Raw genomic sequence first — 21,027 nt, 5'->3', positions numbered from 1 at the left:
CTTTATTTAAAAAGAAAGCTTTTAATGCAAAATGGAAAAGGGTGGGCAGTGAGGAAATGATGTTTTGTAAAGACAGTCATTGATGAAAGGCAGAAAAAAGGCTGCTGGGAGAAGTCTGAATATATGACGAGGAATAGGTCTGAATGAAATTTGTTTAATGGCATGTCAGAAGAGTTTGTTAGCAAACCTACCAACTTTTTAATTTCTCTTTCCATATGTTTTTGTAAATGCCTACGTATTATGGAGTTTAAAAACACTCATGAGTAGAGAAAAAGGACAAGAAAAAAATGTACACATTTTGGAAATTAAAGAGGGTAAGAGTGGTGATCCTGGAAACTGCAATCCAACAAAGTGGAATGTAGTCTTCAGTTAGATAATAAATTAGTTTTTTGAAAAAATCCTGTTAACAGTTAGAAGATTACAGAAATGTGGGCAAAAAGGGATGTTTTTTACAGATCAGATCATCACAGACAAACTGGACTGCTTTTAAAAATGAAATCTTTCAGTTACATAGAAAAAGAAAGCCATAGCATGGAAAGTATATTTTTTTTTCTGTAAAGATATTACTAAAATGCTCGGTATGTTTTCCAAAACTTTTCCTTAGAGTATATATTCGGTGTACCTAGTGTGTGCCCATCCCATTGTTGTAAAAGAAAATTATGTGAAGAACTGAACTCAGAGTCTCAGGAATTGATGTTTTGTTTCATGGTTATTAACTTAACTCATTAGTGATCCAAGTGAGCGGGCAAACAGAATGAGTGATTAAGTCCATGGCGGTGGCTGTGTTCAGAGGTGCTGACAGCATGGGGCATAGGAGAGGCAGTGCATGGGAGCACCGCGTTATCAGAGGTACCAGCACAAAATTAAATCATCTGCATGAAATGCTACCTAGGCTCTCTAAGAAGGATCTTGAGAACTGGTGAGCCCATGAAAGACAAAAACATACCGAAAGAGGCTAGAAAATGAGCAAGCGATGCAATCTGACACAGCAGCAAAAAACCATGTTGCAGTGATCGCCTCTGGATGAGGACAGTAAAAAAGGGGACTCTCAACCCTTGAGACAAATAGTTTGAAGCATATTTGTTTAAAAAAGTATACCTCCTGGTGGCTTCTCATTGCTGCTGCCGGAGCTGGATCTGGCATGGGAAGAACTGCAGTTCAGGTGTACAACGGTCCATGCCCGCCATGGTACCACGGGCACTGAGCAAAGGAGCAGTAGGGAAAAGAAAGGACTGGCCAGTCTGGTGGTTTTAGTTACCTTCATGGCGTAGCCAGTGCCAGAGCTCTGGGAGGCGAGGCAACGGATGTTTTAAAAAGCCTTATGTACGCTTCCGGTCTTTTGTTTTCTGTTCAGGTTTTCTCTGTCACAGTGCACAGTAAAGTCTCAGGGAGAAAATAAACAAGGGCCAGGCAGAAAGGTTTCCCATGTGTCTACATGATGATAGGAGTTATGCTCTAAAAAGTCAAATATCATGGGCACTGGAAACTTGGCACAGAGTCAGGAGGGAGGTCTGCCCTGTTAGATGCTACAAACAGTGGGTGTGTTTCCAAAAAGAATGGAGGGGGAAAAGTTTTTAATAGTTAAACAGATGAGACTGCTTTGTTGCTACTTTCCTTGATTAGTCCATGCATTCACAGATTTCTTTCTGTAGTTTTATGTTGTGGCATCTGTAGATGACTAAATCACTCAGGGGCAGATTTTTGAAGATATGCGGATGTTTATTTTCTGTCTGTGAGCATTCAGACCCATTTTAAAAAGAAAAAAAATTTAAAATCCCGTAGGCCAAGCTATTATGTTTCCTTCAATCTTCACAAAACGTTATCTTTATTCTTCTAAGTTATTGGCTTTTTAAAATGTGTTGCGTCTCTTGTGCGTCAGGCCTGAAAATAATGCTGTGCCAGGTACTTTTAGGAATCTATTAAGATCTCCTGTTTCCTCCACCTGAAGAAGGCCATGTCATGAGGTAGACTTTCAAGGTCATATCTATATTTTGCTACCAAAATCGCTGCTACCAAACATCCTCTTAGCATTGCCACAGTATGTGCATATGGCCTGGCTACTACTATGGATGTCATATGTCTGGCCTCATTGAGAGAGGCGACGTGAGCAGAAGACAGGAATTTGTGGCTACCTGCGTCACATTTGCTGTTTGCCCCGTCTCACCTGAGATGGTTTTGATGTTCATGCAGTGTTGGCCAGACCTGAACCCTTGTGCTATGCTACAGAAAAAGCAGAAAAGCGCTAGCCCTTGGTGCCTATTGCTCCCCCTGCCCCATTCCTGCCACTGATGGGGACCCATGGCCATTGACCCTCTCGGTGGCTGGACCTCACCAGCAAGAGGAATAAGGGAGACGGAGTCCAACCTTAGCAATTAGCTACAAAATCAGCAACTTCATTGCACATTACTTTGATGATTGTGTTTGATTGCTGTTTACTTTTTTACCTGGGAGCTGGCTGCAGAAACACCAGATGGTTATAGTCAGGGTGGGATTTGGAGAAGGCCGTGCAAGCTGTTACAATATAAGGCATGCTCAACTTTACATCAATAACACAGACATCTTGACCTTCGGTATTTTGTCAGAAGCCAGCTATTTTATTATTATTTTATTTTTTAAATAACTAAAAACTAAGCCACTTATTTAAAGAGATGCAGCTATTTTTGGAGCATCCTGCAGAATTTGGGAGGGACCTGACACCAGCCACTTCATCTCCTATAGGCATGGGCACCAGCCCAATATTGGTTAGCATGTGGGCAGCTCTTCAGGTCAAAGAGCAGTTGATCAGATAGGCTTGTGGGTTAATAGATGTGCAGGTGGAAATGAGAGTACGACAGCTGGAAAGATGGTCATGCAGGCAAGGGAGGCCATGTCCCACCTCCCAGTGCTGCACTGTTGTCAGCTCAGACCTAACATGCAGAAAAACCAGCTGAAGGACCAGGCGATTTGGAGAGGGAGGTGTAGAGTATTTCTGCCATCTATTTTTTCATTAGGGCTTTCACAGTCCCCTATACAAGTGTTTTTTCTGCAGTAGCTGGAACTGGAGAGGGGGAGATTGGAGTAGCTTATTCTTAGAGCTGGGGCTTGAAGTAAGCATCTGAAACTGCAAAATTCACACAAAAGGGACTGGGAGTTGGTGTCACTTGGCAAAATTAGTCCCGTCAGCCTTTGTGCCTGACTTGAGCTGCACCAGTGATTGTCCTGGTTTCGGCTGCGATAGAGTTAATTTTCTTCCTAGCAGCTGGGACAGGGCTGTGTTCTGAATGTAGTATGAGAATAATGCTGGTAGCACATTGATGCTTTAGTTGTTCCTAAGTAATGCTTACACTAGTCAAGGACTTTTCAGCCTGTCATGCCCTGCCAGTGAGAAGCTGGGAGGGGGCACAGCCAGGACAGCTGATGCAAACTGGCCAAAGGGATATTCCATACCATATGACGTCATGCTCAGTATATAAACTGGGAGAGTTAGCGGCGGGGCAGCGACTGCAGCTCAGGAGCTGGCTGGTCATTGGTCAGCAGGTGGTGAGCAATTGCATTGTGCATCACGTATTTTGTATATTCTTGTACTATAATCATTGTCATTTTCCCTTCTTTTTCTGTCCTGCTAAACTGTCTTTATCTCAACTCATGAATAATACTCTCCCGCTCCCAATTCTCTCCCCCATCCCGCGGGGAGGGGGGAGTGAGTGCACGGCTGTGTGGTGTTTAGCTGCCTGCTGGGTTAACCACAACAGTGATATCAGCTTCAAAATCTTGCATAGGTCCACTGGGTAAAATAGTGTTTTTTAATTGAGTCAGTGGCAAAATCTGTAATGCTGTTGAAGCCAGAAGGGCTAGCTTGACATCCTGACTCAGAGTTTTCTCTGTGTGCTTGTGTACCAGTCCCATTGCTTGGGCTTGCTTCAGGCACCACCCCCTTGCCTCCCTTCCCTTAAACCTCTCAGATGTTACTGTTGCCAATAATAGTAAAAGCAAATAGGAAAAAGTGATTCTGTTGATTAACAAAAAGGTTTACAAGGTATCTTGATCCTAAATGTACAGTTGGGGTCACAGATAGCAGTGGAGAGCCTTCGTTCCTCATATGGGAAGACTATGATGAGTCTGAAGAGCAACTAAGCTGGCATTCATGCCAAGAAAATGAAGCACAACATTTTTTGGTTTGCTTTTTTGTAAAGAGAATATTAAAACCCAAAATTTGATTTATTAACATTGCAAGAAGTATACAGTATAATCAGAAGTCAAGTTTGATATTTTTTTAAGTAGCATGTTTTACACCAGCAGCAAGTAGATAAAAGCTTTCTGCAACTTGTTTCATTTATCACAAGAGAACATTCGATGCTACTTCTTCCTCCATATTAGGTAAAAGCTTTTATAAAACATTAATAAACTTCCATAGTTATTACTGAATTGTAATGAATGTCTAAACAAACTCATAGATGTTTTGTAGTCTTTTATATACTGTGCATGTATCTCCTTTACTCCAGCCTAGCCCTTTAAGCCTGCAAATCATTCTTTTTTGTATTTGGAATCACTTAGTTCCAAGAAGACCAGGTGATAATAAAATAGAATAAATATTTTAAAAACCCTCAACAAGCAAACAAGCAAACAGAACCCCAGAACGGTGTCCTAGCAACGTGCCCAAAAGGCAAAAAAGGCCACCAGCCTCCTGAGCTGTGTTAGGCAGGGCATTGCTCACCAGTCAAGGAGGGTGATCCTGCCCCTCTGCTCAGCACTGGCGAGACGTATCCGGGTGTTGGGTCCAGTCTTGGCCTAACCAATAAAAGAGAGACAGAGGCTTACTGGAGCCAGTCCAGCAAAGGGCCACAATGATGATTAATGGATTGAAGCATCTTTATATGGGGAGAGGCTGAGAGAGCTGGGACTGTTCAGACGCGGTCCAGGGGGCCTTACCGATGTGTATAAATACCTGATGGGGGGACAAAGAAGCTGGAGCCAGGCTTTTTGTAGAGGCATCCAGTGGCAGGACAAGAAGCACAAACTGAAATACAGGAAATTACACTTAAACATTAGAAAAAGCTTTTTTTTTTTTTTTTCTTCCTGTGAAGGTCGCCAAACACGGGTACAGGTTGCCCAGAGACATGGAGTCTCCATCCTTGGAGATATTAAAAATCAGACTGGACACTTGCCATTGGCTCTCATTGCCCTTGGGCTGGACTAGGTGATTTCCAGAGCTCCCTGCCAACCTCAGCTATTTTGCGTTTCAGTGGCATCTTTGATGCAGCAAATGGAGGCCTGTCCTATGGTTATAAGGGCACTGATCCTGCACTTTGAGCAGCTTGGAGGGAGAGCAGACCATCTGCCTGTTTCTGCTGCAGAACCGAACAGCTATTATATGATGACTGGTACTCAGTAATGACATCAAATGGATTTTTAAAATGTAAACGAAATGGGGAAAGTGGGGTAACACGTTATTAGCTATGGGTTTGCCTGAAGCAGACTTCCCATGTTAAAGCACTTAAAAGCAAATACAGAATTTATGATGTGTCAGTAGATTTTAAACCTGAATAACGTCCAGTTGTTGTAATGGCTAATAATGCAAATTATCTGAGTCAGACTCAGCGTAAAGTAATAAATATATCCTGCCCATTCAGACACAGTTCTTTTTTTTCCCCCCTTTCCCATTAATATTTAATCCCCCTGAAGAGATGTTTTCAACATACTATAAGCACCAGCATTCTGCACTCATGGTATTCCTGGATGTCATTACAAAGAAGCCCGAAGACTCTACGGCTGCTCCGCTGCCTGTGACGCTAGCTTGGATATTGCTTGGAGCAACAACAGCAAGTGTCAACAGGGAGCTGTATTAATTATTTGGAATGTGTCTCATAAGAGGAATCAACTGCTTTTATTGCAGCACGAATATTACTTGAAACGGGAAGGTTACTCTAACTGTTATCGTAATCTATGTGCCATTAACTTTCCACGTTTAGAAAAAGAGATTAACAACCCTGTAAATTGTTACAGTAAATAGATGAATTATAACAACATGTTTTTATTATAAATAGAAGTTTCTTGATATAGCTACCTCCAAATTACTGGAGAAGAATTGAGTCTTTAACAACTGTGAAACTGCATGGCGGCATTGGGAACCAAAAAGCTTCCACCCAGGTGAAAGCAATGTCAAGCTCTGCAAATTGATACTTGTGTCTTCTGCAGGTGGGAAAAACAGATGCAGTTGCACTTCATACCATGTTTTCCTTCAAAAATTGCTGTGACACAGAAATGCTTGCTTCCCTCTTAGAGTGAGATTAACAGATTGAATGGGCTTGTGTGAAATTGGTTTTCTACTGTGGCATATGGCTTTTTAACGGAACATTGTGCAAAATATACGTGGTAGTGGTAAAGCAGGTATAACTAAAGTTCACCATAATAGCCATGTCTGCATGGGAGAAGCAAAAGAAATGGGAGTGTTTTCAACTTTTCGTCAGGTGCCTCCACAAAATAGAAGTTACTTGTGAAAAAATGCTCAGTAGAACAAAATACTTGCAAACCTGTTTTGAATCCAGTGCCATAAAACTTCTGTATGTTTAGTTATAGCCCTGGTAGATCTCTGTAGGAAGCAGCAAAACTAAAACACTTATTTGTCCACAGGGCAGGCTCACCATGGGCAGGTTTCCTACATTGCCCCACCAATCCACCTCGATTCGGATCTGGAGAGACCGCCTTCCAAGGGTGAGTCAGTGATGCAGTTTCTGTGCATGTGCATTGTGAACCAGGCACAGGCGCGTGCGCGTATCATTCATTTGTTCATAGATCCTCCCTAGTAAAGTTACCACCCTCTATCCAAGGACACTCCCAGGAGCAAATTAATTCCTGTGAGAGAACTGTATGAGAGATGACTCTGTCCCATGTGCCCCATTACATACCTTGTTCACAAGCTATTTTGCTCTTCCCACTAGTTTACTTCTGCAGGGACAGGTATACCTTAGGTCCTGCCCTCTGCCTTCCTCCTTGCATTCCTACTGGCAGCGCACAGGCACAGGGGGCTGGTGGCGGGATGCGAAAAGGCAGATTTCAGCTGTCCCTCAGGTGAGTAAAGGTGCAGAAGTGGTCATGCAGTGGTTCAGGCCTGGATTCAGTCCCCACTGCTGTTACTCGAGGGTTTTTCTAGAGTTGGTGAGGAGACATGTTCACTTTAGAGGATGACTCAAATTTTAGATGAGCTGATTGCCCTCAGGAGCAATGCTAGTACCGATACATATGGAGTGAGTCTGGAAGAGCTCTGCTAAGATAGGTGCCTCTCTTGAATGGTACAAATAAAGTGATCTGAGTGTGAGCCCTTGACTCCTCTGCCCTATTTGGAGGATCACCCCTTGGCAGTGTTGTGATGAACCCCCAGCGTTTGCCTCTGTGGCCTGGGGAAAAGGACTTGGCCCCAGAGCAAGCCTCTATGCTGGTGCAGACTTCTTACACTTCCCTTAGTTCCTTTTAATTAGGTTGTCAGTATTCACGTGGGATATCAAAATGACCAGCTTCTCCTTCTTGAAAAGGATAATAACAAGGCTAAAATCAAACAGATATACGGAGGGATTTCTTGGTCAGCTCCAAAAATGTGTATGAAATTCAAACAGGGAATGTTTGTAGGGAGAGGACAGCCAAAGGATGTTAGCAGGAAGATGCACTATAGCTTAGGTTTGGAGTTTCTCCTTTCTCCTACTCTCCAAAGGGTGCTACAGTGGCAGAAAGGGTACAGGATTGACCTTTGTAGTGATTGTCACCATTCTGCCCCAACACTGTAAGGCTGCAAGTATGTTTGTGTGCACACATGTTTCTCTAAGTGCTCATGAATGAAAAATGTGATGTGTTAATGCAAGATCAATCCTGATAGGCACACTGTCATTATGTAATATGAAGAAAGCTGTCTTCTAAATCTCACTTGGTTATCCATCTCCAATATTCAGGGAGACAGAAGAACCTTTGTGTCAGTGAATTGCAGCTGCAGTTGCAAACCCTGCCCCTCCAAATGGCCCAGGGTCTTTCTGGGCTAAATGAAAGCATACTGTTAATGCCCTTGGCGTGAAAGGCTCCCTTAGTTTTGATTGAGCTTTTCTACCAGCACCCATGTGGCTAGATCTGTAACTTGATCAATTAAACATTTGCAGGGGATTTTCCCTTTGTAAGTGTGAATGGGTGTTTTTTTGCAAAAACAAAAACTAAGGAATTTACTCTTGCTTCACAGAAGCAGCCTCAGCAGTATTATTCCTTGGTGCTTCCTCTTGCGTCTCTGCAAGAAGGAGCCATGTGCTGGGTGGTGGAGCTTGGTTGTGAGGATGCTGGATTCACAGTCCTCTCTCGAAATCTGTTCTTGGCATGAGTCAGGCTGGTCACATATAATCTCCTGACAGTCCACAACCTCCATTTGGCTTTGAGTGAACTACCCTGAGATTTGATATATGCACTCTAAGCCACTTGAAAACCTCCAGTTCTGTAGGAAAATTTACTACATTGCTTTTTTAGCAGAACACTCCAGTAAGACAGAGACAGTTATGACTTCCAGGACCTTCTTGCTCAAGTCTGTGTTTGATGTCGGATGTGATGATTCAGAACTCACTTAGAATAGGTCAATGTAAATCCTTGCCATGGGGTCTGGAGCAGCCTATGGAAGGCTCAAGGATGCCAGCAGCAGCCAAAGAAGTTGTGCCTTGCTTTCTCCAAGATAAAAGAGCTAAACACTAACAAAAATCTTCAGTGATCTGCCATCTGTGAGGGCACAGCTACCTCTGCAAGATGAATGGCCCTGCCACCAGGAGCAGGGCAAAGTGAGTCAGGCAGAAGAGTTGCAGTGCTTGCAGAGAAGGCAAAATGGAGTTTATCCAACACAAAGTGCTACATTAACTGCTTCCACTGGGGTCTCCTCTCCCCCAGTTGAGAGATCTTAGAGAAAGGGCTGCTTAGGGTGGAAGGACTGATATTACTGCTACGAGCTGGTAAAAGGACTCAAATCCCCTGGGGTAACTTGATAGAAGAGGGGCAGGGAGGCAGCCAGCTCTGAAGGTATCAATCTGTTAGCTGGTGACTAGGGGGTGTTAAAAACATAGTAATTGGTTCTGTCGCCTGGGGGAAGAGCAAGGCTTTCCTCTGGCCCTGGGATCTAGGACATGTAGCTCTACTTACATGTCTGCTGCCTCATTTCCAGCCTCAGCACCCAAAATCCATTAGAGTGTTCTAATAATTTTTTTTCTTCTAAGTGTGTGAGGATTATGAAGTTTTTTGTTTGACTGCATTTTCTGATGCCTTAGAACATGCTCAGGTTATGTCCCAAGCTTCATGCTGTAACTACAAGAGCTATTTTAAACAAAAGAGGGAAAACCACCTGTGTCCTGAAGGTCTCGTTGGTTCTCCACATTTCCAGTAGCTGGAACTCTAAAAAATAGAGCAGCATTATGACAGTCGTCATAAAGCACTAATGCTTTTAGCTGTTGCTTTGATGTTCTTCATTTCCCTTCTGCATTCCCCCTCACACTGAGCTGAACACCAGGTGCAGGTCAATGTTGCACTTAAAGTGGCAAAAAGAAGAAGCCACCGTACAACTTTAATTGTAATAAATGGAAATAGAGCCAGGGAAGGGATATAAAAGCATCTTTCTTTCCCGTATTATTAAAAAACTATACAGCTTTAGTGCTCCTGTGGGTCTATGCAGTTGCAATTCTCAGCTGGCAGATTTATTTGTAACTGCCTCTTCCTTCACCTTTTTAAAAATTTTATCACTGGTGACATTTACACACATTGTTTATGCATGCAGAGCATTTTTACCTGCCTTTCAGAGTCCTAATGCTAGTAGTGAGTAGAATATAAACTCCAGTAGTTTACTAGTACATTAGTGTCATCGTGCATTACAGGGTAATTACTCTGAGCCACTGCTCTGTACAGTAAGGCAGTAATAACACTGTAAATCATTTAATAGAAATGTGGCCCTGAATCAGCATTTTTTATCAAGACACTTTTTACTCCCCGCCCCCTTTTTAATTTGAGGTTGTTTTAAAATTAGTTCCATATACAAAGCACTGCTAACCATTATTTTTGCGCCTCCTCTTAGCCTAACGATCCAGACATGACTACATTATTTTTACGCAACTGTTTACACCATCCACGTGCAGAATAATTCCAGGGGTAGCTGAGACCTGAGGTTGTGATCTCATACTTTGAAGATTAAACCTTTGTTTAAAAACAGATCGCTGGTTACTGACAAGAGCAAAGAATTTCACAGATGAGGGTGATGCTGATACACTGGCTTAGAAAGGGATTTTATGGAATTATATATAGCAATAAATTAAATTTAGTGTTTGGACTCAAATTCTGCCAGGTACTAAAACACAGCAAATAAGTGAATTAAACTCACCAAATCCACACACTAAAACTATTACTAAAACTAAAGCTTTATAGCTTTGTAGAAGCAGATTTTAGCATATATGTGGAATCATATTAAACATGAAATATATGCCTGGCATTTAAAGCTAAGCAATCTGAGAAGCTCTTCTCCCCTGTTGAGCTAGCATTTTGCAAAGGTTTCCTTCACAGATGAAGCTCAGGGAGTAGTCGTCCTGGAGATTGATATGCCTGAAGTCAGTACATTTCCAAAACATGAACTGATAACCAAACCCATCTATTGGTCCCCAGTATAGCAAACAAAGGAGGGATGGGAGGTTTTCACTCTTCTGTGCAGATTTCTATAGCCAGGGAGGCTGTTTTGGCCCCAGTTAAGGCGTTGTGGGTTTTTTCCTGTAAACCTCAGTTGTGAGGTTCAGCCTCTGTACACAGAATAACTCCCTACCCCTTGGCCAGCATGTCAGAGAGACAGCCAGGGGTTTGGCTGGTTACCCCCCCTTTCTTCTCCAGCTCAGTGGCATGTCCCTTTGTGCTTTCTTCCTTCAAAAACTGGATCCATTCTGCCATTTTTCTCCCCCCTTGGCATTTACAATGTCTGAGGGAGAACCATTCCTGAACATCAGAAGAACTGCGAAATCTTTATACCAAAAATAGAGCAGGTTTTTGGATGCACACAGTCTGGGCCTTTTGTGGTTTTGGTGTTTTTTTTGTTTGGTTGGTTTTTTCTCTCCCAGACGTCCCAGAGAGGGTCGATGGTTTTGCAGATGACATGGGAGGATCTGACAGCCAGGCTCATTGCACAGCCCTGGTCCTGCTTCCCAAGTCCAGAGAAAGGGGAGCGCTGGGCAGCAAGGCCCGATGGCACCCCTCACCTTAATTCAAGCCGACACACAGTGTCACACATCCTGTGCTCGCCAGGCCCTGAGACACAAGCTCTCCTGCCTCTCCCTCCCTGGGTCCAGCGCTACGAGAGAGGCACTGTTCAGGACCCTGCTTTGAGCCGATGGTGGCCAGGCACCTCCAGTTTCCAGGCTTTCTCAGCTTAAGTCTCCCTCAAAAAGCCATTCTCTCAGCTCAAGAGTCCTTTACATCATTCCTCTGCTTCTCTCCAAGGTCCCATTTTTACTCATCCTGCTCCTTCACCTACAGCTAAATATTATAGCTATATGTTTCCCCCTTCTTAAGGCAATATTATTTTCCTGCTGTCTTTTTCCTGCCATCCTTCAGGCAGCAGAGTCTGGGCAGAAGTTAATTTTATGCCTTTGAGCCAAGAGAGGACCATGAACTGGACACTGGTTGGGGTCCCTGATGCTCAGGATTCTTATTCCTTTTTTCCCTATGCAATGTTGGGGTGCTATATAGAGTCCTGCTCTTCCTCGATTGTGTACAGGGTTTTCTTCTTTGTTTTTGCTCAGCCTTTTCTCCAAGTATGACCGCTCTCAGGGCTTCCCTTCACGCCTCCCCTGAGCCCACCAGAGGATCTCACTCCCTCCAACATGGGGTGCAAGTGCTCATTGCAGCAAACCAGCAGCACGCACACATTTTCTCATCCCATGTGGCTTTTCAGGCAAGCAGAATATATGAGGCGCGCAGGTAACTGGTGATGCACAGGTTGGGTGGGAGAAGACTGTTCACCATACCCACACAGTCATTTGAACTCTGCTTTTTATTGTGAAGGACAGGCTGATTTAAAGCACTCCGCCTCCAGGCTGGAGATGAGTCTTCAAACAGCTCAGTGTGGCGCCAGGGTGGGGTTTGGGCATTGTCATAGATGCTGATGCAGGAATGCGTTGTCAGGTATGGAGCTCGTCTGGGTTGTGAAGATGGTGGAGGAGTGAGCTCTGATGTAAGGATGTGATGCTTTTCTCAGACTTATCGAGAGCTCTCCAAAAATATGTCGTTGTGGCTCCGTTCTGTACCAAAGCATCCACCTTCCTGGACTACACTGATTTCCCTCAAGCAGGCAGCTGCTCTGAACATGGGCCATGCTCCGTATTTATTAATTCCTCATTAGGTATCATGGGTAGTGACAGCTAGTATTGTAACCAGAGTAGCTAGAACTCCTGGAAATCTTGCAGCCGGCCTGCAGTCCTCCTGCCTGCTGTTACCATCAGCCAAGTCCTGCTTTATGTCCTGTAGCTGTCCATAGTCAGAAAGAGTTAATTGCAGGCTGTTCGCTGTTTTCTTTCTTACTATGGTGTTGAACTGTTGCTCTTAGCTCTTTGGAATGTGTGTTTTCATTGCAGAGGGGCACCTCGGGGCATTGCTGTTTATTTATAAGATAACAGCGTTCACTCTAGCAGAAAGCCGGAGCTAACAAAGTCTCTCAAGGAGTGCTAAACCCTGTATGCTGGTGGGAACTGTTCAAAGTATTTACACTTGAAAATATATAAGGATTTTGGGGTGTGGGGGAAACAGTCTGAGTGATGTTTAGCACCTTTTCTGTTATTCCTAGTCATCCAAAAAAAAAAAAAAGACACTTTTAGCTAGCTTTTTTTTTTTTTAGCAGCTAAAAAAGGAGTTTTTCTATGGAGATCAGCATGAACTGTGATTTAAAGATGCCCTGAAATGTTATTCTTTGTAGGCTGTTTGACACTACCATATGACCTGATAAGCTCTAGATGGACATAGACATCCACCCAGGAGATCCTTTTGGCAGCGGGTTTCATTTTCCGCTGTACTGAGTTGTGCCACTCACCATCAGTGGTGGAAGTTTTCACCCACCTGACAGTGCCAACAGCTGGAAAGCAGAATCCGCTATGGTGGTGCACCCTCAAGCATCACTAATCTAAAGTGAATGTCCTATTACCAGCTTGAAAAAAAGCTGTCGAACCAGTTCAATGTGGCAAAAAGAGCACAGTGCTTCATACGAGACCCTTCTCAAACCTTTTTTCCCCACTTCTGCCAGACTCGTTTTTGGCTACACTTCTCTTTCTGAAATATTTATAGGGCAAATAACTGTTTTAAATGAGCAGATGGGGGAGACATAAGACAAGCTGTTAAATTAATAAACATGTGTGGTGCTTTATCAGTAAGGGAGCCCATTTTGGCATTTCTTCTGGATGATTTGTATGGCCTATCACCATTGCACCTGGTGCAGGGACAAGAAATGGGCACTTAATAACCAAACAATGTGCAAACTCCTTCCATTATAACTTCATTATGTCAGATATAATCGTCTATAACTAGATGTCAAATACATAATTTATGTCCAGCTCCCCTGTGGAATAGTAGCCGTATGAATGAATGGCCCCATTAATGGGAAGGAGCTTTTACTGTAACTTTTCCCCTCCTGGTACATGGTCCATTTTGTCATCTGGTATTAATTCTGAATCATTTCAGGACTGCAGAAAAATGCCTGTTATATTTATATTTGTGTAATGGCAGAAGATGGCAAATAAATCATGTGAGAGATCAAATTTCAGGTCCACTGACTTCCTAAGCCATACACCTGTTTAAAAGAGAGTAGGACTGGCCTGCAGTGCTTTGATTGAGGGGCATAACTGGCCTTCATTTCACCTGTCCGAAGACATTGAAAAGGCTTACGATGTGAGGAAGCAGTTCCTACGGGAGCCCTCTGCCACAGTCAAAGAGCTTAGCCACTGGAAAGTCTTTATCTGCCACTGCAGCCATGCTATTTGCATCCTTTGCTGTATGTTGCATCTTCTTTCGTGTTATGTCATATGGTGCCTACTTACAGAAGTGCTCCATGACATATGTGATGAAGTGTGTCATCATCACCTGAAAGGATAGAGGATAGGATGCTGTTTTTCTAGAGGAGTCCTTTGGAAACTTCCGTGTGTGAGAGCGGGACACAGGATCGCAGTTGTTCTGTGCAGCGCCTGCGGATATTCACAAATTAAATAGGTACAAATTCCTTTGAATCTTTGAAGATCAGGTTGGCATAGATCCCTTTACAGAATTACTTTTGTACATTTTTATGATTTAATTTTTTAATACATGGCTTTGTTTGAGGGTTAAAACTCTGGTAGAGAGCAACTCAGTACTCTAATCTGGGAAGATGGTCTGTTAGTAATACAGCTAGGAGGCCGCCTGTGATACAGCACTATTGGTATATTATTGGTATATTGTTCTTTAATAAGAACACATGTTTTATTCCATTGCGGCTATAGGGGTAATATTTGTTTTACTCTTCCTCAGGTATAAATCTGGAAAATTATGCAGTTAACACCATTTATAATAGTAGATGACTTCTTAGTGTCTGATAGAGTTTCCCATCGCCAGTACAAAATAGTTTTAAGACTAGATAATGAGTAGTACGTTTACCTAACAAAATATTAAAGTTTCCTAGACTTGTGACTTGGATTTCTGAGAGGCATGTATGCTAAAATATTTGCAGTGGTGGAATATCATGCATCTTCTCCTGGAAAATAATTTCTTTATTCTTACCTTTTCACTCTCTTAATTTTCTGTGGTTGTTATTTTTCACTGTGTGTATGATGTGGTTAAAGAAAGTAGACCACCCTTACAAAAGAAATGTAAAAAATCTAAGTTCTGGTTTAAGACAAGTTAGGAAAAGCAACTGTTAAAGACCTGGGCTACTCAGTGGTATATTCTGGCTGCCTTCCAATAAAATGCAGAAAAATTTTACTAGTCAATGGGCAAGTTTAACGTGATCTTGTTGAAGTTCTTCAGAGTCAAGATGTATATCTCTAGAAAGGGAGGCAGCTGATTTCCCATAAAGGCAAATCATGTTAGGCTCAGATATACTGCTGTTGACAGCACTGGGTCAGAGTTTTGTGTTCATTTGATGGCTCTTCAGCTGTGCAGTGGGATTTTCTGCAGGTAAGCAGCTTTTTTACAGCACTGGTTCTTGGAATCATCTTGGGTCGAATCAGAAATTGTTGGAAATGAGAGATTTCCACAGAGTCAGTGGTCTGATGCTTTCTAAAATGTTTGGATTTAGAGCCTGCTTTGGCCCTTGAATTTCCTTAAAGTGGATTGTTGAATTTTGATTCTTCCCTTTGTGTGTTGTTTGTAATAGGGGAATCCTAGTGATGTGATACAGTCCATTCAGGGGTAATTTATGCCCGTGAATCATGTACCTCACTCTTAAAAGACGCTTTTGGAAATTCCAGCCTTAATAAATGCATACTGAATACTGATTTACAGATAAACATTATGGACCCCTGTTGCTAAGATTGTAACTTGGCTGTCTCATAAGAGGCCTCATGATTTAAAAGTCTTTCAGCCAAGTAAATTTGTCTTGATAACTGCAATATTTGCTCAGAAGACTAGGACTGTTATCCTCTAGCTCCAAATGGTTTGTTATTGCTTCCAGATTGGCTCAATGTAGTTTATTCTCATTGAAAACTCACAAGAAGCAGTATTTAAAAGATTTTGATTGCCTTTGAGAAGGGATATTAAGGTCTGTTAAATGTAATTATAAGGGTTAGAGGGCCAGCATGCATGAGGGTGCAACAGCCATGGAGCTGTTGGCCAAGGACATTTCATGGACGGACAGAACCAGCTGGGCTTGGGATAAAGAGAAGACTTTGCCCTTACCCAGCTGAGGATGCTGTTCTTTTTGCAGGTATAGTACACAGGGGGTCTTATAGAGGGCTCTAGATAAAGCCTGTTAATTTGTAGCAAGGATATCCCTTGTTTCGCTGCAGCTGGTTTTTGGAGAACATTGCCGTTGCTTCATTAAAAAATGACCACAGGTATGGATGCTCTCATGGCAGTCTCCCCTTTAGATTTTCTCTAAGTCCTGGTTTCATCTTTATTTCATTATGAGTGCTGCTTTGCACAGACATGTGTGTGTACGTGTCTGTATTATGACCACAAATTTAGCAGTAGACATGCAGCAAAATAATACTGTTACTGAGTAAACAATTACGTTTAATTTTCCAGAATAAAAGGGAATGTGTGCCCATAAATATTCTTCTAAATAACCTGTGTTGGAAAGTAAAAAGAAGATGAGGTTACTAAATTCACGAAGGCCCTTCACAGTGGAATCCTGTGTGCCACTGAAGTGTAACAGGCTTATTTATATTTTATTGTGCTTCTAGATCAAGCTGCATTATTATGGGCTGCATTCCCCTGACACTATAGCTGTTGCTAGGGAAGAGGTACATTATGCTAATATTTTGTGATCATAACTATGCAAGCTGGGTTCTGTACGTTGAAGAAGTTACGGGGGGGAAAAAGTGAAGTTAATGCACCATTTTGATTAGAGCCTCCGCAGATTGTCGCTCACTTTTAGAGGCAAAAAGTAAGCTTGATTTGAGAAGAATTCACACAGAAAATGGGAGAAAACCAAACAATTGAAAGAATTTGCTCACTGAACTTTAAAATTGCTCAGCAGTGGGGGTCTGGAACTGGTGCTGCTAAGAGGGAATCTGGCAGGAGCAAACCGAATGCTGTTACCAGACACATTCAGTGAAGAATTTCTCACTTAATGTGTTTTGATCATGTAAACAGAGTGTTCATCCTTAATTCCTATTTCCTGACCATTTCCAGTGCTGGTGTCTATTATGTGATTTTGGAACCTTCTGATCCATTTAGGTTGATTCACTAAGAGCCTACAATCAAGTAGTAGCCAGGACAATACAGGAAGTAAAATAGCAATGTGATGCATTAGCTTCAGTGTATGACATCAAAGAAAAAGCCTGAGTCACGAGCAAGATACTGATGTCCATGCTGATTATTTTAAAAAATACACTCTACAGACTGTATTGATGAGTATTATAAAAATGTTTACACAACAAGTGAAATAAACAAGGAAGGATCTTGGCATTCCTCCGAAAGCAATGTTCTGAACTGAGTTTCCCCTTTCAAAACTGTTTTCTCATTAATACTGCTGCCAAGGCGTGAAGCAGCCACAGGGAGGGAGGACTGGATGGGTTGGAGCTCGTCTCAATTCTGACATGCCTCGCACCTGGCTGATTTGACCAGAACAGTGTCCTCAGTAGTATCCAAGGTTATCATGGCCATGGCACCTGAGAATAGATAATTTTTATGTCATACTACTGCCTCTTCCATTTTCAAACATTCATTGCACCAGACCTGGGTTTGCACCTACATCTGTTACAGTGAGGATTATCCCCTCTTAATCTCAGCTCCTAAACTGGGGGGGTGCAGAGCAAGCAGCCCACCCAGCTGACATCAGTCCTGTTTGCCAGAATCCCAGCAAGCAGTGACCCTCGAGCAGGGCTGGGAAAGCTGTCGGGGCTTGCCAGCGTCCTAACCCCATTAGTGATTTTTTAACATCAGCTTCAGCCTCTGACCCTGCCCTGATGAGCAGAGCCACTTCTTCTCCCTTCTTCTCTCCCTTCCCTCCTCACTATCCTTTTTGCTCCAACCTTGTACAATGGGTTCTTTGACCCTCAACAGAGCTTTAGAAAAGTTAATATTACATTTTCTTAGTCAAGGCTCTAATAATTCATGTTATACCTGGTTGCACGCACCTAATCATAAAATCCATCGAGAAGCTGTGCTGCCTGGCCTGGGAAGTGTCACTCGCTTGGGCAAATTAAATACAGGGTGAGATAAGTGCGGGATGGAGGGGTGGGAGGTAAAAAAGTAGTCAGCCCTGGGAGGCAGCAGATACTTGATACTGGAGGTGTGGTGTAAAGAGGAAAATGGGAAGAATAGAGAGTGATGAGCTACCAGGACATAGATTGGAGATGAGGTCAATGGGAGAGAAGTACCAGAGTGTGAGGGCAGGCAGCATGGTTTGGGCAGAGAGGATGGGCGCAGAGGGCTTGCTGAGCAAGCCACATGGCTTAGAGTAGATGAAGGCAAGATGAGATGGAAAGGATGGGAAGAGAAAAATGGGGTTTTTAAAATAATACTTTTTTGTAACCTATAGAGAGATTTAAAATCCTTTAGCTTTGCACAATTGAGACTTCACTGCCTCCAGCAACTATGCACAGACCAATCACGTAACATTGACATTCCTGGTTTCCTACCCCTGGCACCCACTCCTACCTGGTTGCTTCTTCCCAGCTTTTGCACCAAGTTGCTGCAATTTAACAGCAAAAATGCAGATTTCCTTGAGCATCATTAACCACTCCTAACCTGTCCCCTTGGCAGTAATATAGAGCTCAACCCAAATGTTGAAAGCAGCCCAGTCTGCTCATACATTGTTTTTAAGTCTGTTGAAGTCTCCTTCTCAGCCTGGCCACCCAGATCTGCAGCTCCTGTCCTCTTCAGATTGGTGTAGCTGTGCCTGCTGGCTCCCGAGGCCATGGGCAGGGATGTTCAAAGTCCTTGGCCTCTCCATAATCCACCCGTGGTTTGAAAAAGCATGTGCCCCCTTATAGCCTAAGGTTTGTGCTTATCTTTAAAGCACATTGCTCCCCCACATTGTGTTTGGTTAAATAATCGCAGCTTGATGTAGATATTTCACATATAAGCTGACAGGGTTGACATTGTGAGTATTTTGCAATCATTTGTTTAATTAGCTGAAGCTCTCTGGGGAGAAGTTTATGAAATGGCATACTCCCAAAGTCTAATTTAAATATGGTTTGCTTTTTTTTTTTTGACGGAGGGCTCATAATGCAAAACATTAAAAAAGGTACAAGTGAACAGAAAGCAACAAAAACCCTTCCATTAATGGGCAGTGCCTCAGTAACACACTCGCTCAAATACAGAAACAAAATTAGGTTGGGTAAAATGACCAACAAGAGGGGAAATTGGAATTTAGTCTGCACAGCTGTCTTGCCTTTTTTCTTTTTTTTTTTCTTTTAACCTGTACTTCTCCTCTGTTTTCTTCTAGTGCAACGCTTAATTAAGCTTCTCCTTTGTTTGGAGGTTAATTCCTTTTCTAATATACAGCTATTTTTACAAAGGTGTTCATTACTGGAGTGAAAAAGGGATGGAGACTAGAGACTGGCAGGTGCTGAGCCCTGTTTAGTGGGAAGGGACTTTTTGCTCACAGTGAAATCTGGAGGACCCTCTTTCAGATGCAGGTCTTCTATGTCAATTCTCCTCTGCTTTATGCTTTCAGTGAAACAGTTCCTGGGATGGACCTGAAGTTTCTGCCGTAGCAGCGGAGCTGTGCTGTCCTGTCTGCTCACTTAATGCACGTAGAGCCGTTTGTGGCCTGCAGACCCTTAAACTCCTATCTGGCTATATGTAACAACCACTGGTTTCTCTTTTGATGCTTACCTGCCCATTGGAATCACTGAGAAATTAAGATCCTAAGTATTTAATGAAATCTGACTTGATCTTTGTGAGTCCCCATGAAGCAGCAGGATCCTGCATGCTTGGTCACAGTGTGCCCTCATCACGTGAGGTAGGCTCTCCTCCGTGCTGGCACAGCAATTCTCAGAGTACCTGAAGTCTCTGATGCTTTGCTGTAGCGTTTGTAGAACATGCAGAGCACATGTTAGTCATATAAAAGTATTTATATTGCAAGAAGCTGGGGTAACAATACTAAATTTTGCTACTGAGCTGCAGTGTTAGGGAGTAGGCAGCACTGATGGAGCAGGGGCCGGCTCAGCACAGGGTTGCCAGTCATGCTTGCATGTCATGCTTGCCCTGGCAAGTGGAATTGAACACAAGAGCAAGAGCTAAAACAGCTTTTAGAGGAATAAAGCCTGTGGAAAACCCAAAGGAATGACAGAATGCCTCAATAGTTAAAAGCCGAACTGCTCTTACTCAGCATAGTCCTGTTGGGAGCAATGTGGCAGGTGACATCTCCAGGCACTGCTCTGCCCACACAGTCCTCCAGCATCCCATGGCATGGTATTAATAAAAGGTCAATCCTTCCAAACCATGGGAAAAGTTGGTCATGACCTAGGAGCCATTGCTTGACATCCAGAGACCAGAATTTATTGTTTTGTTTCCTTGTTCTGGTTGTATGATTAGCCATTTCATGCATTCACACATATATCTAGCTCTGCAGAAAGTGATTTTTTAACTATGGCACCCTCTAACCTTGAAGCTATTTATTTCATGTATTCTTCTGAGGAATGGAAAATAGTGGGTTTGGTTCTGTAGAAGCTCTGCGTTTGCAGAAAAAGAGACAAGGCAATTGTGGAGCTGGTACGTTATTGCTGACCCAGCATAATTAATGTGCAAATATTTCCGAAATCAGCAGCTAATGACAGAAATACATGTCCTATCCTTTCCAATGGGATTATACTTTAAAATACTTTCTTTTTGTTGTGCTCTCTAGGCAACCTTCTTGGTAACCTGCACATGTGGGTAAAACACGTTGCACTTTCTGACATTTCTTTTTTTTCCAGAAGAATTGGCAAGATGAGAAATGGCATTAACGGCTCAAAGAGTATTGACTTTTGCAATCAGTAGCTACTGAAATTAACATATTCCTTCTGTTTTGTTTGCACAGACAATTAAAAATTAGATCCAGAAAACATGCTCCCAGAGGTGTGTTTTGGTGTTTTAAGAGAACACTGGCACGGGAAGGAGGGAAAGTTTGTTAGCACAAAGCATTTCACCCCCATTCATAGCTGGCTCAAAGCTACAAGTCTTGCAAAAATTAATAGAAGTGGAAAAGAAGAAAACTGTAGGAGGAAAAGCAACATAGGAGAAAACAAATTCCTGTGTGAACAGCTAATTAGTACAGACTGCATTCAGCTGTGCAAGAGGTGCTGGGAAGATACCAAGCGTGTTATGTGAGGATGGAGGAACAGAGGCGCACACCAAGCAAGCTAGGTTCTCCCGCCCACTGAAACCGAGTCTTTGAGCATT

General features: G+C 42.8%; 1 protein-coding gene across 8 annotated transcripts in view; it reads left to right on the top strand.

Annotated features, from left to right (window-relative positions):
• ADGRL3 (adhesion G protein-coupled receptor L3) overlaps positions 1-21,027 on the top strand; it is a 517,783-nt gene that overhangs the window by 361,756 nt on the left and 135,000 nt on the right. For all 8 annotated transcript variants that reach the window (XM_064450191.1, XM_064450192.1, XM_064450188.1 and 5 more), the window contains one exon: positions 6,610-6,690. In XM_064450191.1, coding sequence (XP_064306261.1) covers positions 6,610-6,690 — 81 coding nt within the window. The remainder of the gene's footprint in view (positions 1-6,609; positions 6,691-21,027) is intronic.

This window comes from Phalacrocorax carbo, chromosome 4 (assembly GCF_963921805.1).
Source record: "Phalacrocorax carbo chromosome 4, bPhaCar2.1, whole genome shotgun sequence".
Taxonomy (NCBI): Eukaryota; Metazoa; Chordata; class Aves; order Suliformes; family Phalacrocoracidae; genus Phalacrocorax; species Phalacrocorax carbo.
The sequence above is the reverse complement of the archived record's forward strand: the minus strand, read 5'-3'. Positions and strand labels throughout refer to the sequence as shown.